The sequence below is a fragment of the Centrocercus urophasianus genome, unplaced genomic scaffold (genome assembly GCF_019232065.1).
Source record: "Centrocercus urophasianus isolate 14NV4802_14NV808 unplaced genomic scaffold, USGS_Curo_1.0 seq_63, whole genome shotgun sequence".
In the NCBI taxonomy this organism is placed as follows: domain Eukaryota; kingdom Metazoa; phylum Chordata; class Aves; order Galliformes; family Phasianidae; genus Centrocercus; species Centrocercus urophasianus.
The window spans coordinates 225,650-251,211 of NW_024885233.1; the positions used below are offsets into that span (position 1 = coordinate 225,650).

At 48.1% G+C, this 25,562-nt stretch overlaps 1 protein-coding gene across 1 annotated transcript in view; it reads right to left on the reverse strand.

Moving 5' to 3' along the window:
- The window catches only part of EPS8L2 (EPS8 like 2), a 41,905-nt gene that overhangs the window by 8,790 nt on the left and 7,553 nt on the right, over positions 1–25,562 (reverse strand). The window contains exons 2-15 of the mRNA XM_042836727.1: positions 19,116–19,180; positions 18,363–18,418; positions 9,688–9,752; positions 7,099–7,260; positions 6,233–6,382; positions 5,663–5,742; positions 5,373–5,512; positions 3,953–4,032; positions 3,375–3,501; positions 3,022–3,110; positions 2,003–2,077; positions 1,082–1,230; positions 793–919; positions 465–580 (exon numbers count right to left, since the gene is read on the reverse strand). Of these exons, the coding sequence (XP_042692661.1) occupies positions 465–580; positions 793–919; positions 1,082–1,230; positions 2,003–2,077; positions 3,022–3,110; positions 3,375–3,501; positions 3,953–4,032; positions 5,373–5,512; positions 5,663–5,742; positions 6,233–6,382; positions 7,099–7,260; positions 9,688–9,752; positions 18,363–18,418; positions 19,116–19,159 (1,460 nt within the window). The 5' untranslated portion in view covers positions 19,160–19,180. The remainder of the gene's footprint in view (positions 1–464; positions 581–792; positions 920–1,081; positions 1,231–2,002; positions 2,078–3,021; positions 3,111–3,374; positions 3,502–3,952; positions 4,033–5,372; positions 5,513–5,662; positions 5,743–6,232; positions 6,383–7,098; positions 7,261–9,687; positions 9,753–18,362; positions 18,419–19,115; positions 19,181–25,562) is intronic.

Genomic DNA, 25,562 nt, shown 5'->3' on the forward strand with positions numbered 1-25,562 from the left:
TGTTAATTGCTTTGCTGTGTCTGGACTTCCAGCCTTTAACATTTCATGGCTCATTAGTGTAATCCAGGCCTGTGCTTGTGTGGAGAGAACTTCATGTCAAATCACTGCAAAGTGAAGTATGGCAAAGAATCCATCTGTAATTTGGGAAGAGTTTGTTGGAGCTTGGAGGTCTTAGGAAACATTAAAAGGCACATGATGCTTAGCATCACTTTGGTGATTTGATGTTATGGAATGACATACTGACAGACTAATGAGGCCAGCCAGGAGCTTTGCCTCTTCAGGCAGAAAGCACGTGCAGCTCATGTCCTTATAGACCTGATTAAAAAGTTCTCTCTACCTTGGCCCCAAGTCCATCTGTCAGGCTTCCAAAATGCCTTGTTATCGAGATGTGGTGCAGTGGGTGCTGCTGAGGTTACGTGGGGAAGGCCAAAGCAGTGTTTTGCAGGGTGGTGTTGGTACATTACCTATTTACATGCTGAGTTACGTTCTGTTTAAAGGCATCCACAGCTTGTGTCTGATCAGCTGCCTGGCCACGCTTGAGCGAGGAGTTACGGTACGGATATCCATTGGCTGATGATAGCTGGAAGGGGAAAAATGGAGTCAGTCGTGCCACTGTGGAAAGGGGGAAGCTGCAACAGAGGGAAAGGAGTGCCTGACAGCTTTGGTCTCCCTGAGTTACTCTGTTGCCACATGCAGAGGCTGGAGAAATTAGCCGTAGGCTGTGCAGATCCTTCTGAAGAAGAGAAAGGAAGGGTGAAAGGGAGAAAGGATGGTCCAGAGCACAAAACTTACCTCTTCTTGCAAGTGCCCAATGTCTATTTCCCAGGGAGCTCCGCGGAAGATTTCTATGGGTGGCTCCCAACCATTGCGGAATTTGGGGATGTAGGTAGGAATGTTTGCTTCTCGGGGCCATTCAGCCCTAGAATGTGAAGCAGGGAAGAAGTAGATGGTGAGAAAGTAACATCTGTCCCAAAGTATGCAGTACCACGTGCCAGGGAAAGAACCAAAGATGACATAGCTGTAAAATCAAGCATGCCTTAAGAGCCTGGGATTGCTGGTGAGACAGCAGCTCTGTCCTCACCTGGATCTGGTCCATGCCTCTCCCAGGGAATCCCATAGGCTTATCTCTTTTGGTGTCAGGTGTCCTTTGAGAAAATCTGTGGCATCTTTAGAAAGAAGTGGACTGATGACAGACCTGGCAAGCTCAGGGCCACCACAGCTATTGATGATCTGAATTACAACACAGACACAGAGGAGTATGAGGTTTTGCAGGAAAGGTTCAAAATATCATGAAAGACATAGAAACCAAAGACAAAAATCAGTCACTCTAAGCATTTGGACTCTCTGTGCATGCCCACCTTAAAGAAAAGGTATACCTTCTAGACTGTATAAAGAAAGAACAAATAAATAAGGCAAATAATTCCTGACTAAATTCTCCAAAGGATCCACGGGATGGCCTGACAGCCTAGCAGCAGCTAATGTTTACATTAGCTGTCTCAAGAAACATCAGCCTAATTCTCTGCAGAAGTCCGAACAGTTCAGAGAAAGGCAGTAGTTTTTCTACTTGAGTCAAAGAAACCTTAAAATCAGCCGTTGCTGGAGAAAGGATACAAACTGCCACGCTGAAAAATGGAAAATCTCTTGGTATTTCTGCATCACTTCTGGTTTCTTCTCTAGGTTGGATTCCTGCCTCTTCCTTTCAGTGCAAATATTGAGCCACGTATACTCAAAGGTGAGACCAGGCAGATTCCCAACAAGAACCAAAGCTGGTTCTCTCTTCACAGTAAGTCTTTGTGAATGTGGTGGAAAGTTTTGTATTTGCTTGGGTTTGGGCATTTAACTCAGGCTGGAAATCAGATCAGAAAGCAGGAACGCTGGTTGCTTACTGAGAAAACTTTGGAAGGTTCTGAGCAGCTTTCTGATTTCTCTGCACAATTTAGCTGCAAAAGCAACATTAGAAATAAAAAGCAAATTCACAGCAACACCTGTGAATTAGTCTTACCAGTTCCAGTGGCCCAAATAGGAAATGCACCAACTCTGAAGCGCTTGGGTTCTGAATGTGCTTTCTCAGTTTGGCCTGAAAAAAAAAAAAAGAAAAACCCACTTTAATCCTAACCTGGTTTTGGTTAGGATCCTATAACATGAGGGCTCATGATCCCTGACGATCACTGATTCCACACTCGCCTTCTTGTTCGCCCCCAGTTTTTCTTTGCAGGCTTCTGGTTATATGGATAGCCAAGTCCAAGACCTGCATGTGGGTAGAGCTGTGGATGCATGGCCTTGGCTTTAGCAGGTCCTGATCAATTCTCATCCCAAGCACATATGAATATCTGCTTCTAAAAGAAAAGGCTGCATCTTTGTGTCCTGCCTCAGGCTTCTTTACAGTCTCTGTGGTTTCCTTACTGATAACTTTTCAGGAAGTATCTTGTTCACTGAGCAAGTTCAGAGCTGACAAAATTTCCTTCTGGCTCATTACCCTCCTGGTCTCACACACTTGTCTAAGCAGTGCTCGCAGCACTGGGAACATCTTTGTGCTCCAACTTGTCATCTTCTCAATGCCTCCTGGTACAGCTCTTCAAGAGCAGGAACAGAGTAGGAGCTGGGAATCTGGGGGCAAGGAGGGACACCTCATGAGCAGGGGCACAAAGGCTTGGTATGGCACAGAGAGAAAGGAGGCACAGGCAGAGGAGCAGGTGGCTCCTTTCAGCTCGAAGTGCTTGTGAAATGGGGCCAGGTGCTCACTGTGTGTGCACCATGGCTCTGGCACAAGCACAGGCAGTGGAAGGCACATGCCTTTTCTAAAGGTGGACTTTAGGCTTCTAGCTTCAGCTTGAACAGCTTGGCTAAAGGAGCCTACACAAACATCACGCAATGTTTGTTTTGTGGTTGCTTCTGGCAGAAGAATCTGAAATTCACACCTTTGTCCCTTGATAGCGCTTTCACTACACATTTCACTGCAAATGCTTACTGCTGCAGTGAATCTGGCTGCCATGTGGCTGCCTAAGATCCCCAGTGTCTTACCAAGAGGTTAAAAGCCAGTTTGGTTTTCTGGAAGCAGTCGATGAACTCAGCCTCGCTTGGGGGTCTTGCTCGAAGAGTCAGCATTCCCTCTTCAATGAGAACGTGGAGAGAAAGTCAGTTTAATTAGTGTGTCCCTTTCTGGATGGCACTTCTGCTGGCATGCAGGTAACAGCCACTGAAAATCTATGGATTGAGAGAAGTCAAATCTCTGCACTAAGTCCCTAGAGTCCAGCAGGATTTCGCCAGTGGTGTTTTGCAAACTGAGGCAGGGCTGCACTGACCTAGCCTTGGGAGCTGAGGCTTCCCAACCTGTGCCCCCACATTCCCCACCTGTTCTAGCTTCTGCACTGTACCTGCTGGGCCTTTCTTCTTGTTCTTCTTCCCTTTCTTCCTTTGGTTGAGCTGTTTGAATGCCTCTGCAGCCTTCTGAAGCCTGGCAACAAAGACTTCAATGTCATCCAGAGTGCAGTTCAGGATTTGCTGTGAGAACAGAAGTGCAACAAACACAGGTGAGAAAGAGCCCAAACTGCGCACAGATGGGAAACAAGAATCCTAGGTCTTTACCTACTTCATTTCATGGAAGACTGAAGAGTTCAGGCAAAAAATTAGGCTGGGTTCATCCCTTTCCCAACACAAAGCTGTGCCTTGTTTTGCATGCTGTGCTTGCCAGTGTGATAACTGGCTCCTAGCTAATGGACCTTTGGAAAATAACCCCAAGAGAGGACTGTGCACTGGGGAGAACCCCTCTGAAACCAGCAAAGGAAATGGTAGCTAACCCAGCGATGAAGTTTTGCTTTTGTTTACCCTTCTGAACAGTAGATATCAGTTTAAAAATGAATAAACTACACATAAAATATCATCCTCATGGAGGAGCCCCTTGCGTCTTTCCTGTCTTCCCCTTTTCCTTCTGCCTTCTGTTCTTGTTACCAACCGTTTCTTTTTCAATCTTCTGTGCTAAGATGGCGCGGGATTCTTCATGGTCCTGGGAGGCAGAGCCTCGGCGCTCATAGTCTGCAGACAAGGAAGGGGAGAGAAAAAATATTTCTTACCATGGAAGGTTGAAGATGGGCCCCATCAAACACAGTGACTCAGGAGTGGTAACACCTGGCTGTGTTTGTTCATTCCTTCATTCCGAGAGCACCTCGGAAGCTCACAAAGGGCAGGAGGTGATCAAAGACGCCGATTAAATCTGCCACGGGTTGCAGCACCTGTGTCTGTATGCTGCCTGTTTCCAGATGGGAGCACTGGATAAATCATGGACAGCAGCCAGCTACCAGCTACAGGCAGAGACCTGCAAGCCCCAGCTGCTGGGAGGCTCCCACTTGTTTGCCCTCAATGCATCTATGCTACCTTAGGGCCACTGACGAGCTGCCCCCAATATTGCTGAGCATCCCACAAACACAAGTGTGGTCGGAGCAACTCTGAGTCTGTCTTCTAGCCTTGAGCTCCCCAGGAAAGAAGAAACAAGACCTGGAAATGAATGCAAGTGTCGCCCGCTAGAAAGCAGCCTGCCAGGAATTCTGCATGATTGGTATTCAGACAAGCCCCTGCAAAAATCAGCATTTTTGTGCCAACTTGCGTGCAGTCTCTCAAATGTTTTTAGCTGATACTAAAAAGAATAAAATTCAGGTGTTGAAAGATGGTCTGGCTCTGAATTATAAATCTAATTTTTGTTATGAACTAAAAATAGGCTCTCCATCCAGGAGACTGGATCAACTGCTTGGCCTTGGATCCCAACCCAGTTAAATGAGTGTTTACTCTCATCAATTTGAACTTTCTTACTGTATTCTGATTACATACTCTCCGTGAAATTCACCTCAACAGAAACTGGCACAACAGGCTATTTGCTGGTCATTTTAGTCAACTCCAGATCTTTTTCTTTTTTTTTCTTCCAGAGAAAGAGCTTATTTCTGCTACTGGGAGCTTTTTTCTGTGACTGCTTTCTCCAAAGAGGGCTACAACTTTTCTCGGTGCAGCTCAAACTGAAGTCAGGATGACGTTGGAATGAGGCTTTAGAGGGGTGAATTCCAATCTGCCTTTCCACACTCAGCTCTAGAATTCATGCATATCGCTCAATTTCTGTGGGTGAAATGTGCATTCTTTATGAAGCTTGCAAGGGCCAGGAATGTGCCTTTCTGACCAGGTCTGTACATTTTGATTTCACTGAGCTGAGCTGTCATCATTCAGTTTGCTGAGGGCCTGTCACCTCTTTGGGTGCTTCTCAGCACAGTGTAAAGACACTGGATGGCAACAGTGGGGCTGAAATGACCCCAGGCGTTTTCAGGAAGGTTGTCTGCTCAAGCTGATGAGTCCCCACCCTTAGGGACAGACTCACTGAGCTCTCCCAGTACCTGGTTCATACTGGGCAGGGGGTGCCACCCGGTTCCTGTTCATGGCTTGGCCTCGCATGTCGTGCTGAATCGGGATGGGGGCTGGCCCTTGTGGTGGTGGGAGGATAGACTGTCTCTGCTTGATCTTCTCTTGATTTGCCCTGCAAGTCGACAACACAGAACAACCCCGTCAGAGGATGCTGATCCTACTTCCAAGAGATCTGTGTGAATGCTGGAGCAGGGATGTGGTGCTGGGGGTGATAGGTACACTGCCTAACTTGCCCCTTTGTCCTGAGTCCTGCAGTACTTACTTGAGCGTCTGTGGTCGTATTTTCTTCCCATGCTTGTGGTCTGCCAGGGCACTTTCTATGTCTTCGTGAACCATCTCCGCCTCAAAGAGAAATTGGAATATTTTACTACGGGGCTGTGCTTTGCAAAGCTTGAATTGTGAGTAAGGGCAGAAGTGGCTGGCAGAGAGCTGGGAACATATCTTGTTATGTTTACGAGATTGCTTGGCCTTGGGGTGGTCTGCAGCCAGACATCACTGACTGCAACACAGGAGAGCCTTTAAAGGGCAGTGTCAAGGCACCAATATCTGTGCCAACCTTTAGTGTGGCTCACAGTTCCCACTGACCACCATCATCGCCTGCACAATCCACACCTTTGTTTGAACAAGGGAGTACAAAGCCATGCTGCATATTGATATATCCATGCAGGTGGCACTCCTCCCCCCACCTCACCCAAACCAGTCTGTAAGCTCTCGACAGCCTTGCAGGTTACTTGGCGCAGGTTCCACTGTCTCACATGGCCCAGAAGGGTTTTGGGGGCCACAGCAGCTCCATTTCCCACCAGATCCCAATGGCGAAGAAGGCTCTGCTCACCTCCACCTCATCGCAGTTGAAGAAGTGGATGTCAGGTTTGTGCTGTTCTGAATCCTGGCACACCAGGAGGAGGATGGAGGAATAGCGCATCTGGTTGAGCACCGTCTGGCAGTGCTGGACAGTCGGCAGTGGGAAGTCCTCCAGCTCTTCCTGGGAAAGAAGAAGGAATGGGTTGGGCTTGAAGAGAGAGATCTGACAGAGCTTGTGTTCTGGGATTTCCTTGACCCATCAAATATACTTGTTACCATCTGCAAAGGGCCTGGGGCTATGGAGAGCTGGGAGAGGGGTGGACGCCAAACATCTCCTGAATCTCAAACAACTTGAGTTCTCTTGCTCACCGCGAACCATGTTGTGCTCTACCTGCATCAGCCACTTGCCATGCATCCCAGCAGAGCGCTGGGAAGAAAGATGCCTTCTGGATGACAGCAGTGAGCAGCTTGCCCTTCCACTGACTCTTTGGATGAAATTGTGCAAACGCTTTTTGGTTTTTCCCTGTTAAACCCAGAGCAGCACCACCCTTCTCCTGCTGTCTGGATGTGGCAGTTTTCAGGCAGGGGATCCTGCATGTCGTTATAATACCAAGTTCTTTCCTCTCTGCTCATACGTTACATATAGGTCTCGGTGGACCTGCAAGTCTGCATCACTCCCACAGAAAACTGTTACACTGTTTGCTTGGAGCACAGCTCAAGGTATCTTCTATGTGGACTATCTGTGCTCGGGAGCCAACCCACACCTGCTTACCCTTCCAATTAGAGTCAGCCAGCCCCTGCAAAGCCTGGAGTGGATTTTGATAGTGATTCACCCTTGTTTGGTTTCCTTACAGATGGTTTCCCTAAGTAGAACCCCCTATGTTAACCTCTGGCTACCTGTGACTCGCAGTCTAGCAGGCGGATGGACTTGTCATTCACTTGCAGCAGCATCTCCTGTGTCCAAATTTTCTCCTTGGAGTTGAGCAATAGGAGTTTTCGGATGGCATCATCCACTGTCACGATGGATTCACTCTTGTCCATGATGAAGGTGGCCAAGTGCTGAAGTTGAGAGGAAGGGGGAGAAAACAGGTAAAAAAGCTTTGATGGGTGTATTGTAAGTCACGGGTAAAACCACCTCTGGAAGTTTGGACAGTTATTTATTCCTTATTGCACAGGCTCAACAGAGTTGCTGTGCAAAGCGTGCATTCTGGTTGTTAGCACCAGGCACGACTGCACTTGCCTGCTTTCCCAGCCCTGTTCTGTGTCCTGAAGCAATGATCCAAGCATTACACTTGGCACTGAATTTATACAGACTTGTGTAATCGAGCGGCACCTGCAGGCTTTTGACTGCTGGCAGGGCTCCACGTGAGGGGAATCCCAGCAGGGTAGATCAGGGGGGAGTAACAGAAAGGAGAAGCATCTGCTCTTTGTTGTCTTTAGTACAGGAGTGAGTTTTGCCTGGCTTTTCTCCCTCTGACCTCTTGTTTTCACGCCTTCTCCCAGTGATCAGTTATAACCATTTCAGAGATCAGGTAGTAGCTCCTTGGTACAGTGATGATGTACCAGGGGTTGGATGGGCCCAGAGTACCCATGACACCAGAGCCCTGGGTGGCCCTGTTGAAGCATGGGTGAGAACTATCATTGCAATTGGTTCCATACGAGATGTGTATGCAAGAGGAAAAAGCTCAGATTGAAAGCACTGGCAGTCCTAAGAGGATGAAAGGGTTGAGTCTTTAGTCAACATTAGGGATAGAGGGAATTTGAGGTTACCAATTCGTCACTAAGGTGATTGCTGGATAATTCACAAAGACTGGATAGATCAGAGAAGAGGACAAACACGGCAGAAATTAAGTGATGGCCCAGTTCTGTGCTCATAAAGCAAAGGTATGGGGTGAGGCACTATCTAAATAAAACTTCTGGCAGGTATGTGAGCAGCTAAAGCTGAGATTAGACGTGCCATGAGATATGAAGAACATGCTTGGGTATGTGTTACTGTAATTGTAAAACGCCGCACGAAAAGCTATTTGCAAAGTCAATATTACCCACACGGAGATGCCAAACCCTCTGCCTTCTGAGCAGTGAGGAGAATTGGTTTATACCTGCTGACTGGCATTCTTATCTGCTCTATTATGATAACTGCTAGGTTTACAATCTTCATAAATTCCTTAGTTATTTACTGTTAAATAAGTTCATTTTCAGGAAGCCAAAGCTACTTCTCCATCTCAGACTCATTAAAATATTTTTTCCTTTCCTTTTTCTTTAAATAATGCTGGAGTGGGGGGAATAAAGGCTTGTCCTTATCTTTATCTGATTAAACCCCCCTATCCAGAAGGAGAATCAAATACGCTAACTTTCCTAAGAATGGGCTTCCACTTTTCAAGTTCGATCAACTTACAGATTACTTAAGGGTATAAAATGCCTCTTCCTGCCTCACTGCCGGCCACTGAAGCCCTGTTTGCTTTGGTCAAAGTTGAAGGCAGAAATCACAGATGAGTGGCACAAGGCATAAGGAACGAAGTTCTAAGTCCCTCTCTGGGTCCATGAGTGATTCTATTTGGCAGGGCTCACTGATGGGGATGGTTGGCTGGGGCCTTAAACCAGAGAAAAGGGGATCCTTCCCACCACCTGTGAACTTCATGAGCCTCCTTTCTTGCCTTGCCAGCTTTCAGTGCCAAGTGAGCCAGCTGTCCCCAGCCAGGTGGAGCTCCTGCTGGTTGGCAGCTGCACAGGCTGGCTTCCTCCCTTACGTAGGTGTCTGTGACACTGGAAGCTGAATTTTGCTGAGTGCCTGTCATGGCTGAAGGGTTTTGAATTACTGGAGAGGACACAGTAGTTGAGGGAGAGCTGAAAAATGATAGTTGACGTGCTCAGTGTGGGTTGGGCAGGTGAGTTCCTCTAACCACCGTGTTCAGCAGGAAGGGTTTGAAGCACAGAGTGATGAGAGGGGCAACAGCTCCCACTGCTCTCCTTCAAATGTAGAGGAGGATGAGGACAAGTTTCTCAGTTTCCTCCTTCTTCATGCTGAATTTCCCCTTTTTTACATCTTTTTTTCTCCATTCTCCATTCCCTCATTACTCTATATTTCAGTTTGCTAGATCTTGATCATTCATATTTTTGATAAACGATGGCTCTGCATGGCATTTCCAATTTTAATTTAAAATAAAAGAGAGATCCATTGTTAATTAAACCAAATTCACATCACTGTTTTTTGTCCTCCCTCCCAATCAATCCTTTTGCATTTGATAGCTATAATGGCCAAATGTGTCCAGCTGAATAAGTGCTGGCTTCACAGAAAGTCCTGAAGGATGAATGGAAGATTGTCAAGCATCTTTGACAGGATGTGGAAAGCAACGCTTGCATATTGTTAAATAGGTTACCAGCTGCTCTTTGACCTAAAAAAACTCCAGGAAAAGTGAAATATTTCATTATCAGCATCTATCACTCATACAGGTCTTGCAGTCCCATAAAAGTTAATTGCATGCTCACCTGTACATGGTACTGTGAAGTCTCGTGCATAATGATATTGGAATTGGAATATTTTTTCCTTTGTTCTGGAAAAAAAAAAAAAAAAGAGAGAGAGAGAGAATCCCTTTAGTTTAAAGGCTGTTATCAGTGTATTCAGGTCTGAAAATTAGAGCTTTCACATAGGGTGCTACTGTCCAGGCTTCCAGTTTCAGAGTGCTAAGAATCAAAGTACTAACTTGGTGTGCTGGATACACATTCCAGTTGTATTCCAGAATGACACTGATAATTCAATTCCTGCACTTTTTAAAGACAAAGTGAAACCTTGTGTAAAGCAAAGCCTCAGACAGCAAATGACCAGGGAAGGTGTCAGAAGAGCAGCTTGCAAAGGCTGCATCCCATCAGCCTGGACAGAACAGCCCTTCTAGATGGCCTCTGGAAGAAACCCTCTGCAGCACTGCGACACTGCTAGTTTGCTGTCTTGCATTTCCTGGCAATGAGAAGGGCTGCAGGGGTCAAGGCCAGCCAGCCAGAACCTGCCTGGAACAATGTTTTTATGAGGCAACAAACCTTTATTGCTTCCTGCATTTCTCACTGGTAAACAGCAGCAAGGAGCAATTGGAAAAAATACTGCTTTTTAAATTTTTTTTTACAAGAGGCTCTGGAATAAAATCCTAGAAAAACTGACCTGTCAGCTTTTACTCACTGGTTAATAGTACGTGTCCATTCTGTATGTATGCTTTGTGCGCCTGGCAGAGGAGAGATTACCTGGGCTCAGAGTGAACCGAACTGAAAACACCTTCTTCACCAGCAGAGGACATCCTCTAACCTCTCGTTTGCTTAGAAAATGTAATTGTAGCTCTGTGTGTTGTCATAGGTTCTTACGATCTGTTTACACATTTTTACCCATCCTAAGCTAGAAATAACCTGTGTTAGGTTACCTTTCTGTCCTCTGCGGCAACCATCAAAGCCAGGAGGATCTTGCAACATTTTGATGGAAAAAAACCCCAGAGACTTAGATGAAATACCGGTGGTATTTTTGTCAGCCTCTTGGTTTCATCCAGACTGTGGAGCTGTTTGCTCTAAGATCTGCCAAGCCTGTCCTTGGCACCTGGTGTGATTTGGAGCCAGCCCATCTATGCTTGCTCACCCGTTTGAGCTGAACAAGCTCACATCTCTCAAGTATTTGAGACTGTTGGTGTTCTGCTCAGAGTTCTCAGCCCATGCCCTGCCATGCTTGGGTCAAGGTCCATGGCTCCACTGCTTTGGGTTCCAACTCTTTAGCCTTTTCCTTGGACTCCTCGGTGTCTCTGATATATGTTTATTCCTGCTTGGCTTCCACCGATGCAGAAGGTGCCTCTCCAGCCAGCAGGTGTCTCTCCAGTACAAGCACTGCCCTGAACGGTTGCTTTCCTTGAGATTTGGGATTTTCACCTTTGCTAGGCTAGGAGAGCTTTTAGATCAAGCCCCTCTTTGTGCTTCTCCATAGACACAGGGCTCAGCACTGGTAGCATCCTAAACATACAAACTGAGGCCCAGAGAGGTGAAAACGAAAATGGATGCTGGTGATTGCAGTCAAAGCCTGGCAAGGGTTGATAGATACAGCTTTCTAATGCATTTTAATTTTTAAGCCTATGAGACATTTCATCACCGTGGCAGAACACCTGTGTACTTTGCACCTTGCACCTGTATGCCTGCCACTGAAAACACAACAGCGTGCTTTGCTTCCACAGCTAATTCCTCCTAGTACCGAAGTGGCTGCTGTGCACAGGTAGGAACTATTTTCTGCTGGGCATGTTGGCAGGGGTGTTGGCTGGGGCTCTGCCTTGCACACCAGGAGGACCTTTGGACACCTTGCACAGCTCCCAGCTCAGCTACAAGCTCCTGGAATGACCCTGAGTACAGGAATTAATCTTCCAGCATGGCTACTTCCCCCCCTTTGGCTTACACTGAGGGGTCAGCGGCATTTTCAGTTTGCTGGGTGTTTTAATTGCAGCCTGCCCTACTTCAGATGTGGGGCAAGATCTGGGATAGGGCACACAGCAACGCATGTCTGCGGGGAATTGTCTCTGATGTGAGGCACTTTTTTTTTTCTCTGAGTAACCTCAATTTCCTCACAGAGCACTTCTCATGTAAATAGATGACACTAATGGAAATGAGAACACTGTGTCTTGTGTGGGATGGAGACAAATCTCAATTTTGAGGCATTCCATCCTCTCCTTTTTAAAAGGGAGTGGAAAAGGCTTTAGTGATCAGACTGGAAACAAAGCAGGGTAGGCAGATGGCTCCAGCTCTGAAAGGACAGGTGTTGAGCAGTGTCAAGGGCTGGTAGATGGAGAGGGAGTTCCATAAGAGCCCTCCCAGCCTTTTCCAGCAGAGGTGCAAAACACTGCAATCTCCTTTCATTTTAATGCAGGAAGAAGCAAGGATTCAGGCTGTAAATTGCAAAATAGGCAATTGTAGGCCACCTCAACCTGAGAGGTTGTATGAAAGAACACTGGCACATTTCCTCCTGGTTCATCTGACACCAGTCATGCTGGAAATACTTTGCATTTCTACAGCATCTTGCAATGGAGAAGGCTCAGGAGAGGTGAGGTGTCACCCAATCCATACTGATTCTCCAGCAGGCAGGGAATTTGCATAATCCCTTACGATGAATAAGAGTGACAGAAATTTAAAGATGGTTTTCAGATGGCAGGCGCTGTCAGAACATATGGTGGAGAACTGCTGGATGCAACACGGGCTGGATTGCAAAGAGCAGAATTGTCCTGGACTGTGGCACGAGTACAGCAAACATCTGAAGGTGATAAAAGCTGGCGTGAGCCCCAGTGACCATTGCTGTACTTTTTCCCTCCTGCCTTCCAGGAGAGTCAAAGAGATGGGGAAACAATAGAGCTTTGTCTCTTTCTTTTTTTGGTGTCAGGCAAGAAAAATCTCTCTTAGCATGAAGATCATCATCCTTTCCTAAGCAGCTAGCTTTACTGTTGCCTCATACTTACAGGCGTGGGAGAAGCTGCAAAGCTATTCTCTAAATAATGTTATCTGTCACCAATATCTTGCAGGCACACAGCACAGCACAGCACAGAAATGGTGTTTCCACTGGCACCAGAGGGCAGATGAGGAAATGGGAAATGCTGAGACCACTGCAGATTGGATTTTACCCACTCAAAATGGGCTGAAAACTGGGTGCTGGACTGAACATCCAGTGACAACAGGCCAAAATACTGTTTGGAAGGGAGATCGTCCTGCTTGGCTTTATGATAATGAGTGAAAGGATGGAACTGAGAAAATAAAAGTAGGATCAATACACATCCTGGAAGAATGGTGTTATGGGAAGCCAAAGCACACTCCATGTGCCAGGTTCCCTCCCCATTTCCATGCAACGCCCTTTTCCCCACAAAGCTGGGCCACGCTTCCCTCGACTGGGAGCTTTGTGCACACAGTACATCAGTGGGATAAATAAACACAAACCATTCCTGCTGGTTTGTGGGTATTTGAGCACTCCTTTCCCCCGACTGATGGTGCTGTGCTGATCTGCACAGGGTGCTGTGGGTCAGAAACATCAGAATCCAAAGGCTCAGGTCCAAGATTCTGTCTCTTTCCATCCATTACATTCTCATTGCTGCTACATACAAAAATTCACCCATGCTCTTGGTGCACACTGGAGCCAAAGCCACTTGTGGTGCCAACAGGTGCCTCTGTGACAAATTTCTGTCACAGCAGGGCGGGGGAGGCTCCAATCTCTCCTCCATGCACATCCTTCTCTACTTAATTAGGGAGTTGTATCACACCGGATCCTCCCTCATTCTCGTATCTCCTTGTATTTGCTTTCTGCTGTTGCTAGGCAGAAGGCTCTGTAGAAAATGTGGGGGATGAACAATTCATCAATGAAACAGTCAGGAGGGAACCAAAGCATAACAACCCCAGGTCTGGGACGTGGGCTGGAAAGGCAAGAAGAGCATGGCTGTTGCTGAGCATCTGGTCTCTACAGGAGCTGTCAGCACAGGACAACAGGGATCATGAGCCAAGAAATGCAGTTATCCTGCAAGGACTTAGAAGGGAGCCAAGAGTCAGGACTGCCGCTTTGCTTCAGAGCTCTGGTGAAGGACACACGTGAAGCAAAGGATTCCTGGCCTCTGTATCCATTGTATCAGCTTAAGGAAGTCCTGGTTGTTGCCTTCTGGAGTTTGCCAGTTCTTTATGTTACCTATATGTTATCTAACAATGCACATGCTTTTTATAGTAACCTGCCCATGTAGCATGAGCCGATCCTTCTGCCAAACCAACAGGTCAAGACACAGTCCTTTGGAGGAGAAATGAAACAGCAAATGCCTTGGAATGCTAATGGTAGTTATGCAGATTTGCCAGGCCTGCATTATAAAGCAGCCTTATGAAATAGCATCCCATCCTGGAATCCCAGCAGGAGGCCAGATCTGATCCGGCAGCACCATCATGCATCTGCACTGTGCAGCTCTGCCCATCCCACTGGTTCCTGCTTAGCTGTAAGAGGGAGATTGGTCTGCACAGACACAGAAGCATGTGGCATTGCAAGGCCTCCTGCTAAGTGGGGAAAGCGTGTGCTTTTGGGACGTGAAACTCATGAGTTGAAAGAAAAGGCTCTCATTGATACTGGCGGCAGCCAAGGGTATGAATGGACCTGGGCAGCACTGATAGCGTGCTGACAGCCAGCTGCTCTCAGGAGGCTGAATTCCTGCTCAGCATGCCTAATAGTTGCCACATTCTCACATTCCTCATTTATTAGCTGAAGGCACACTGCACTCCAGAAGAACAAATAAAAGCCTGATACAGCTTGAAGGTTGTGCAAGGCCTGCATGCACTAACTGCCTGCTTGTGCCTGGCATGCCCAAGGGCTGCTCAGAAAAAGACAATCAGGCTACTGAGAAGCTCGTGGGGAGAGGTACTCCCTTTTCCTTTAAAATCAAGGCTGGGCGGGATATGCCAGAGGTGGAAACGCCTCTTTGTCAACCCCCCAGCCATGCAGTTTTCCAACCAACAGCACTGCTCTTGCGCTGAGCAACCGGTGAGTTTTGATGCAGGAGCCAACAGGAATGTTGGTTTCCTTCCTTTCTTCCAGTCCCATTTCCAGTTAAAGTATTACATTTCCAGGCTTTAAGTGAAAAGGGTCACCCATGAGGGTGGAGAGGAGCCGCGTAATCTGAAGCTGGAATCTGGGTGGGAAAGGGGATGTGAAGAAAGGCTGCTGAAGTGACACATGGAGGCAGACAAGGGAGCTATTCAAGGCTGGAGGTAAGGGAGAGGGGGAACCACTGCTTCAGGAGATCAGCAGATTGGTGTTGCCTGCTAGATTGGCACTGCTGCGGTATACAATGACCAATACTAATGACCCCATTGTTGGCCGTTGTGCCCAGCCATCAGTTGTAAACACGTATTTACAGTGCAGCTTTAGGAAATGGACTGTATGGAGTCCATGTTTCTGTCTTTCTCCTTTTGAGGCTGTTCCTGAGCTGGCTCAGCTCCTGTCTGTAACGGCATCTCGCTGCATCGCCACTTCACACTGCGTTTGCCCAGTGTGCAAGTGAGAATGTGTGAGAGCAGACAGCAAGGAATTACAGCCTGGGGGTCTCCATGTAGGAGACACAAGAGCACACCAGGAGCTGCTTTGTGACCATTAAACACAACTCACTCCTCCACCACCAGCTTGTTGGTGCAGCCCCTCTCCCCATGGCTCCCCAGGCAGATAATAACCATCCCAGGGCCACACTGTCCTGGTATGAGCAGCTCCTGTCTTTGTGTTAGCATCCCGTGTTCTGTTACAGCCCAGGAGCCTTTCTTAAGTTACAGGAGGCGTGCAGTGTCAAGTGATGACGCCTCACAGACTGAAGCTTTTCAAGTCCGTGTTTCTGTAGCCCAACAAACACTAGTGGCCATTTCCCAGCCCTGTGTGCACCACGTTTGGGTCTTTCCCAGCAGTGTGTGTCAGGCAGCTCGGAGCCAGCTCTTGGCAGGGCACAGGGAAGCAGTCAAGCATCACACAGATGGACGCAGCACAGAAGTGAGCCCCGTGTGAAGTCATCTTTAAGCTCCCCTTGGCTCCACGCACCTTCTCACAGTTACAGTACCCAGCCCTCCGTGAGAAACAGCACCAGCCAGCCATCCACGAAAGCAGCTCAGGTGCCCTCCTGGCGACCACCCCAGAAAGGGGTGGCAAGCAGTGGCAAATGCCGTGCTTCCTTCCCAACTCTTCCCTTAGCTCATCCTGTCACACTCATTTCCCCCTGCTGTCTTCGAGCTAGGTTCAGGGCCCGTACCAGTAAGCAGAGAAGCAGCTTAATTTATTTATGGTATGCATTAACATTTATTCAGCTGCTTGCTGTGCGTTGGGTACGGTGGCTACCTGATAGGTGCCAGCGATTCCCCCTGCTCTCTCTGTACGGGCAGTCATGGACTCTTCCAGAATATGGAGCTGAGCAAATGTGATGCTGTTTAGCAAAGGGGAGTGGGAAGGATGAGCATCTGCTGTCATGGCAGCCAGGCAGCTCCATGGTGAACGCTCTAGGATTCTGGTAGGGCTGGAGATGGGGGAAGATGTCTCAGCGCTTTAGGCCATTTTTGTGCAGAGTTCCCTGGAGATCTGGATCTTTCTACATCCCTCTGTGCTCACCGCAGTGAAAAAGACACCAGCTGTGGCAGGAGGACAGCCACCCTCCCCACCTCTGGGCCACCACTGTCACCTCTGTGGACCAACATGGGTAGAATCACTGAGGTTGGAAAAGACCCTTCAGGTTATCAAGTCCAGCCACCATCGTAACACTACAAGCCCACTGCTAACTCACATCTCTAAGCACGACATCCATGCATCTCATAAATATCCCCAGGGATGGGGACTCCACTGCCTCCCTGTGCATCCTGTTCCAATTTCTGACAGCTCATTCCATGAAGAAATTCTTCCTCATATCCAATCTAAACCTCCCCAGGCACAACTTGAGGCTGTTTCTTCCTTTAAAGTGCTGTGAATTTGGGGCTTGTTGTGCTCATTCTTGGAAGGCCCAGCAGTGTGCACAGGCTAAGGGTCCTGACTGATTGCACAGGAGAAAAATGGAAATATAAGCTCCAAAACGTCCCTTAGCAGCACCACAATCACATAATCAAGGCCAGCTCAGCTTGATGTGATTTGTTTCATTATGAAACATAATTCTCCCTGGAATTTTAGTTCTTGTCTGCCCTCCACCCCCAGCTACCAGTAGAAATTAATGCTGGGGGAGGGACGATCCAAGTGGAAAGGGGACCCAAACATTTGAATGCTGCTTTCACACATGCTGAGTGCCCTTTGAAGAAGGAATGCTGAATCAGTGGGGCGTGCCCCACGTTCTGCAGGCAGAAACCCCACGGACGTGCTTGTGCATAGAAGCAGAGCCAACACCAGCTGCTGGTAGAGGGCTGCCAAGGTGGGGGAATCAAAGGAGGTGATTTATTCCCCCCAAGGGTTTGGCCTCTGGCCTTACAATCCCTAGTTCAGGTTTGCTGGAATTTGGTGGGAGAGGTGTCCTGTTCTTGCTGACATTTGCTTTTGAGGTGTGTCCATACAAAAAAAAAAAAAAAAAAAAAAAAAAAAAAGGATGTAACTCTCTGTTGAAAATTACTTATTTGAGAAAAGTGTGTTTGGTTTTAAAGCAGTTTGTTGGCTTTTTACTTTGCTGGCTTTTACAATGCGGGGCAGTCAGTGCTTGCTGGTCTCCTCTGCACAACTCAGTCCCACCCTGACACCCCAATAATTCAGGGCTTCTGTCAATGGGTGCTGACCTGAGCACCCACTCTGTTTCCCACACACTTTTCATCTCCTTGTTTCAGTTTTACTTCTCTGTATGGTTCTGTATTTATCTCTAAACTAACATCTCTCTGCCCCAGGTGAAAATTGCAGGAGCTTTCAGCACACAGCAAAGGAAGCGATTCTATCAGAGGAGCAGGGGGAGCTTGTCCGAGCAGCCCTGTGTGCACAGTGGAGCAGTTCCCAGGCATTCCCACTCCTCCCTTCTCTCTTCTTTCTGTGCTTTTATCTCCAGACAAATGACTGATGCATCTCAGGCCTTCCCTTGGCAGCTGCTCATCACGCAGCATCGAGGTGACAGATACCTATGGTCAGTAACATGGAATTTTTCATCTACCTTTATTCCCACAGTTCACTTCTTGCAGCCACCCTCACTTCAGGGCAGCAAAAGGAGCCGTCTGATCAAATACAAACTCTCTGACCAAGGGGCTGCCAGAGCCAATGAAAGTCCCAGCCAAGCAAACTGACAGCCAGAGGGTGGGAGATTGGGCTGAGCGCAAGCACCCATCCCACCAATCCTCTGTTTCCAAAGAGCCGAAGGGCACTGGAGTTGTCATGGTTCACTGAGTAGTTAAAGGAGTATAATTATTAACCTGCTGAGGACAGTCTTTCTTTTGTTAGATTCTTTATCAAGTTATCTTGCTAACATAACCAGAGAGAATCCAGGTGAGAGGAAGCAATGCCCTGCATAGATTTGTCTGTCCTCACGGAACCACAGCCATGACCAGCATGGGACACAGTAGCATAAAGTGCATGCTCCATACAGAGGACGTGCAGACACACGTGATGGACTGCTGACCTCAAACTCCCCAGCAACAGTGTCCAGACCTCCAAAGGTACACTTCCTATAGGAAACCTGAGACAAACCAGCATGTTTGTGGGTACCACTTACCATACAGGTCCTTTGCGCTCAGCTTGGAGGCTCCATCCGCTTTGCCCATGCTGCCACTGCCAAAGAAGGAAGGCACAAATCAGCATCAGCAGTGCAACCCCACAGCAATCATGAGGGAAACCAGCCCTGCTCTCATCGTCACATCCACTGAAGGTGCTGCCAGGCGAAGAATTCTGCAGCTCCCTCTGCAACCCTAGCTGTTATCCACACCACGGGCCCGTGTCACCAAACCCAATGGCTGGAAAGAGGAGCAGGGCAGCCCATCCAGGCCTGTTACTGGTAGAGTTACCATTGCTCACGGTCTCCCTGGGAGCACATCACTTCTGGAAGGGCTGTGTTGAGAATGGTGCTCCCAATGAGTTGGTATGGGGAGGAGGCCAGGGAAAAGGAGGCCGATCCTTAGAACTGAGTCCACCTGAACCCAAGCAGTGTAAGCACCAAGGCTCAGAGCTCTTGTTCTTGGACACTTTTTAAACCTACTCCTTTAAAGCAAGCCCATAAGTACAGCCCATGTCCCATGTCCCAGCCCAAAACAGTTGAATTTTGGGGGTGTCAAGCCTCCAGGCATAGGTTACATCCCCTGTAAGGCCTGTCTCCACATCCCACATGGTGATAACATGTGAGGATCCAAGGAAAGGTGAAACAAACCCTGTGCACTTAGGGGGAAAGATGGGACCACAAGGAGCCTCCCCCTGGGCACTGGGAAGGAGTGCTGCCCATAGGATGGAGGGAGCCCGCCACGCAGATCCTTACTTTGTTGAGCCAGTGCTGCTGCTGACGGATCCTTTGAGACTCATGTTGCTTCACAGGATGGGCAGCTTCAACAGAAGCAGAGGAGACAAAGTTAGAAGTTAGAAAACAGCCTTCACACTCTCAGGTGATTTACTGGTGCATATGATGCCTTGACTCTGATTCAGGGTTCCCAAGCAAGTGAGAGCAGCACAGTGGGGTTTTCTGGCCATTCGCTGCCCCATGGCTCTGACCTGGGCTGAGATGAAGATGACATAACATTCCTGAAACCTATTTCCACCTCTCCTCTCTTACCCATCCCCTCCAGGCACTCCCAGAGTTGGTGGTGTTCCATTTTCTACCAAAGCAGCCTTGCCTATGGCTCTGCACCATTGACAGAAGCCCTGAATTATTGGGGTGTCAGGCTGGGACTGAGTTGTGCAGAGGAGACCAGCAAGCACTGTGATGGCTGGCTGCTTGGGAAGGGGCAGGCAGGCTTAGTTCAGAGAGATTTTGCCTCTTTTGCAATAAGAATTTTCAATAAAAGTGCTTGAGAGAGATGCAGGCACTGCTCTGAGGGCAGAACTAGAAGGGGAAAAAGGCAGGGAAAATGAGGTATAATAAAAAAACTCAGGACATTTCATATTGGGATCCAAGTTATTGACCTTAGCTCCATTGCACAGTTTGAAGGAAAAGCAAGAAAAAGTCTTCAATTTAATTTAATTTAATTTAAGAACGTCGGAGGCACTTGTGTTGAAGGATGGGCACTCAGACCCTTTTTTTTCATTCACATGGATCAGACCCCACTCACTCACTCACTCATTCTAGGGTTGTCAGAACACACAGAGTTATAGAATCACAGAATAGTAGAATGGCTTGGGTTGGAAGTGACCTTAAAGATCATAGAATAGTTGGGTTGGAAGGGTCCTTAAAGATCACATAACCATAGAATGGTTGGGTTGGAAGACACCTAAAGAACATCGAACCACAGCATGGTTGGGTTGGAAGGGACTTTAAAGCCTTCCCAGCCCCAACACCTGCCATGGGCTGGTTGCTACCCACCAGGCCAGGTAGCCCAAAGCCCCACTCAGCCAGGCCTTGGGCACCTCCACACATCCACAATTTCTCTGAGCAACCAATTCAAATGGCTTAAAAACACTCATCATTTATCTAAAGGAAGGCCTCACTCAGTGTCTTCAGTGAGAGCTCCCGCAGTGGGACCTTTGAAGGAGGGTGGCACGTTCTGTGAAGCTGCGTGAGCTGCCCTGTGATTTTTTTCTCAATTGAACTAAGGTTGTATGCAATTCCTAGGGAATACTTCAGAGTCATCCCTGACGTCTGGGATTTCCCCACTGGAGGCTGCCTGTGTGCTGCAGGGCTTGTTGTATCATCGGTAGGGCTGCCCTGGCTTCCTCACATATCCGGTTTTATTCCTGGTGTTGAAAGTGCTCACTTGCAGTATTTTGCTCTGTGCATTTCACCCTGAGGTCAGGGCAGATATGCAGCTTTCTCGCTGCACGAGTGCCAGAGAGATGTGTTTTGTGGCAAGACATGCTCTCTCTTTGGGGCCCCTGTCATGTTTTGGGCTCAGCCTCACAGCTTCCAGCCTGCCTTGTATCACAGCAACACTCCTCAGTGCTGAGGCACCGGCAGGAATTGCTTCCAAGCACATTAAATTCCCCATCTTCATTTGTTTTGGTGGACACAAAAGTCCCCCTTCCCTCTCCCCCCCCCCCACATGTGCATGTGCATATTAATTCATACAGATGTTAGAATCGATACTTGGTGTTCTGCCAGCCTCTCTGTGCGTAATGAAACCTGTCCCTGCTCCCAGGCTTGGGTACCTGTGAATTTTTCCTCTGTTAATAGCTGTCTGCTGGTTTCCTCTTACAGTCCTCAAATGGTTCCTATCTCTCAAATCTCTCTGTACATTAGCATGAGATACCTAGAAAAGGGAACGTGCTCTAATAAACTCAGCTCTCTTCTGTTTACTTGTCTGAGCACTTTAGTCCCGTGGCCGGCGACGAGAGCTGGGAGTGTTTCTGCTTATTAATGTAATATTTCTGGCTCCCTTTCACTTACTGCCCCAGGGCCATGTTCTTAATGGACTGAAATCCAGGTTACTCCAGCATGCAAGGGTTGCTGAATTTGGCTGGTGGAGTTCAGAGCTTCCTCCCAGGCCTCAGAGAGGAAAAAACAACAGGAACAAAGGATGCCAGGCAGAAGATGAAATGCATCAGCACTGCTGATTTCAGCAAGAGGCTGATTGCATATTGCTGCTTTGGACACACAAAGTGATCCTTGCTTCATCTTCATGGTCATAACACATTGAACTCCAATGCATCCTTCCCTTTGCCATCACTGTTGAAAGGCTGCCCTCAGTTCCAGGGTGTCTGCATCCCAGCTGGGGCACAAAACAAAGCCAGCAGGTCCTTACACCGATGAGCTCCCTGCTTTTTACTTATTAGTGCTATTTTCAGTATTTAACCTTTGCCTGGTTCTTACTGGTGCTGGGAGGACCACGTTCAAACTTGTCTTAATTGAAAAGAGAGCGTGGTGTGAGGATGGCCAAGTCAAGCTGGTACACAGCCTCACACCACATCTTTTAATTCCATTTAAATTGTCTGATATTAATTGAATCCTGGCTGGCAGACTGGGGGAGGACACTCTTCTGAGGGGTTGGAGCCTTTCTAATTACTCCATGAAACTGAGAGACAGCCAGACTTGAGTAAGAGGAAGAAAGAGCTGAGAGAGCTTCACCTTTTGAAGAGCACTGGCAGTCTGCAATTTCAGATGTGCCCATCCAATCTGGCTTTGATGATGTCCCTCTTTTCTATTATATCAACTACGCCACTCAGCTTGGTGTCTCCTGCAAACTTGATGAGGGTACGTACACTCAATCCCACTGTCACTGACAAAGATATTGAAGAGCACTGGTCCCAGAATGGACCCTGGGGAGCACCACTTGTGACTGACCCCCATCTGGACATACAGCTGTTGATAACAACCCTCCAGCTACAGCCAACCAACCAATTATTTACCCACTGAACAGCCCAGCCTTTAACTCCATCTCTCTCCAACTTAGAGATACGGATGTTGTGTGGGACCATGTCAAAGGTCTTGCACAAGTACAGGTAGATGACATAAGTTGTCTTCTTTTGTCCACCAATGCCATCATACTTCCTCATCGAAGGCCGCCAGATTGGTCAGGCACGATCTGCTCTTGGTGACGCCGTGCTGGCTATCATGGATCACCTCCTCATCTCTCATGTGCCTTACCATCTCTTCCAGGATGATCCACTTCATGACTTTCCCAGGCACAGAGATGAGGCTCACTGGCCTGTAGTTCCCTGGGTCTTCCTTTCTGCCTTTCTTGAAAATGGGAGTGATTTTTCCCCTTTTTTCCACTCACCGGGGACTGTGACACCTATGACTTTTCAGATACGATGGAGAGTGGCTCACCAACCACAACAGCCAGCTCCTTCAGGACCCTGGGATGCATCACCATTCATCCATGTTCACCATACCCTCTAACCCATGTCCATAAATAGAATCCTGGAGTTACTAAGGTTGAAAAAGATCTCTAAGATCATCAGGTCTGACCATCAGCACATCACTGCCATGCCCACTAAACCACATCCTTCAGTGCCACTTTACACGCTTCCTATATACCTCCAGGGATGGTGACTCCACCTCTTTCCTGAAGCAACACTGAGGGTGAAGTATCATGCTTTGAAGCAAAGGAAGTCTCCCTCCCTGACTTTCCGGACATCCTTGAAGGTCAAATATCCTCCCAAAGACGCATGCAGAGTCATGACAGGAGCCTGTCATTGTTGTCTGTGCTACACTTCTGTACATTCCTAGTAAATGGAAGAGAGCCATGCATTGTTTTGGTTTTCTCCGAGTCTTTGAAGACGGAGATGCAAGAGTGGAAAAGCTGTAAGGGAAAAAATAGCCACTCTCTTCTGTGGGGGCTGATTGCTTTGATTGCCATTCATCCTTTCTATCAGCAATACTTTCCGTTCATCTGCTGTGATCATACATTATTTTTGTTCTCAAGCAAATGGAAAGGAGTTGTGCGAAATTCTGAACTCTGGGTGAAGACTGGATAACTCAAAAAACTGGAAATACCCGTGTATCAGTAATCAATGTGTAACCAAAAAGGAGTCATATATGTTTGATATCCATAGCCTAAAGCCATTGGGACTGCAAAGGGTCCTCTCACATCCCATCAAGCCAACCTAAAGGCAGTGGTGGTGAGAATGGCTATACTCTGGCAGCAGTGAAATATATGTGATGGAGAGGCTGCCCCAGGGTCCTGCCTGGGCCTGGAGCAAAGATCCATGGAGACAACTGGATACGCCAGGCAGAAATGCTAGATTAGCAAAAGCCTCAGAAAGTAACATAAAGCCTGGCTTTGAAACATTAGCTGTGTGCCCACACGATGTTATCTTTTAAACTTCCCAGGACAACAAAGCACCGTCTGTTAGGGTTGCTGGGTGTTTTTGCAAAGGAACGTCACATTGACAAAAGCTGTCTGATGGACTGTACTGCAGAGCTCAGCCCTCTTGTACGCACCAGATCAGGGGGAGGACAGGCACCACGATACACGCATCCTGCCCTGCTTGGCTTGTCCACAAAACAGGCAGCCCCTGAGCGTATCCTTCCAGCTCCCTGCATGCCAGCAGAGGATTGAAAGATACTAACAGATAGAAAACGCTGTACCCCACATGGGTCCTCTAACAAAACATCTTTGTGCTGTTGGCTCTGTGCATACCTGACAGCCTTCTCTTGCCTTTAAATGCCTTACTGGCCCTGCCAGTAAGGATGCCTCTTGTCAGGGCTCACTGAAAGGAATTCAAACCTGCTTGGTGGGGGTCTCTTCCGAGTGCACACACTCCTAACAAAACCAGTGTTTGTGCTAGCCAGATAGCATCTTTCAAACCAAGCCTTGCAAGTCATAGTGGTTCAGTGAACTCCATAGTCTTAACCTGGTTGAAAAGGGGAAAACACCCAATTGATATGGGATGGCCTGGTGGGATTCATCTCCTGGGGTCCTCCATTCCCATCCCATGTGCTCTTCGAGATGCTTTAAAAAGCATCTCAAGCCTTGTTGCCCCTTTCTTCCTCCCTCCCACCTTTCAGTTTATCTTCACAGCAGCGGAGGCACTAGGATTACAGGTTTGGGAAGATGCCAGCTCCAGATGAAGAGGTGAGCCTGAATGGGTGTGTAGGGTCGGGTTGTGCACAGCACGTGAGGTGCTACGATCAGTAGGGTGACAGGAGGTGGGTACCACCTGTGGGATGTTGGGAAGGAATACTCCCTGCTCTGCCCATGGAATTTTTCCCACTGCAGAGATTCTCCAGAACACCTCTTCCAGACTGAGGCACCTCAGATCTACAGCCACCCCTCTGCCAGCTTTGATGGGCCACACATTTAATAGCATCTCCCCCCTCCTGTGCCGTGCCCTTCTGCGCTCTGCTGAGAACCAGGATGAGATTTATACCCATTACACCCAATGCCTTGTTCTCTAACCTCCTCAGGAACAACGATTTGCGCTTAAAATGTATTTCCTGAGAAAACAGGCTGGATTCCAGCAGGAAGAGGGGAACACCCATGTGCCTGTCAGGCTGTTGGGCTTGGCACCACTGGTTGGGCTCATGCTGTGCCTACTGTAGAGCCAGCAAGAGAGGTGCTTGAGGCTCTTTGCTCAGGCTGAACCAAACTGGGAGTTCTTCTGCTCCTGCCAGCAGGTAAAACACCCCAAAGCAAGTCTAGACAGTGCCTTGCTCTATAAATATCCAGTGAAAATGCAAAACTAGCCACAATCTCCAAGATCTTTGGGAAAAAGAATTGGAAACTGACTCCACTGCCCCTCTGAAAGAAGTGTAGGCAGAGTCTCCGTGCTGAGTCACTGCTCCTGAATTTACACTTTTCCTCTCTGTTGCAGGAGCCCCAAGGAAGCCTAGGGAAAACATGGGGCAGGTCTGGGCTTGCACTGTCTGCACAGCCTCCCTCTCCCCGCAGGCACCATGCAGAGTGTGCACCATGCCTGGGCTGCAGCTTAGCGAGCCTGAGAATCCAGCCCAGAAACAGCCTGCCACGTATTTACTGATGCTTTTGGAAACACAGAAGAAGGCAGATGAGTGCTTGATGCATGAAAGCTCTTTATAATTGTGTAAATGAAAAGACCCTGGCTCAAAACAATCCAAATGGGAGAAAGCATGATGTGAGTCCCAGGGAGGGGACGGCTGAGGGCTCGTTCAAGCACACAGAAAGCTCACTGCAGGGTAAGAACACCTCTCCTTTGGCTTTTCCAGGCATTTGAGGAATAGGTGGGAAGCTCAGCAAAGCCAGGCCCAGTGGGGCAGCAAACAGGGTGATTGTGCTTCTTCTTTCCAGTTCTCTGGTCCAGTCATCAGCCGTGCCGTATGAATGGGTAGGACATTACCCATGCAGTGGTGGCTGCT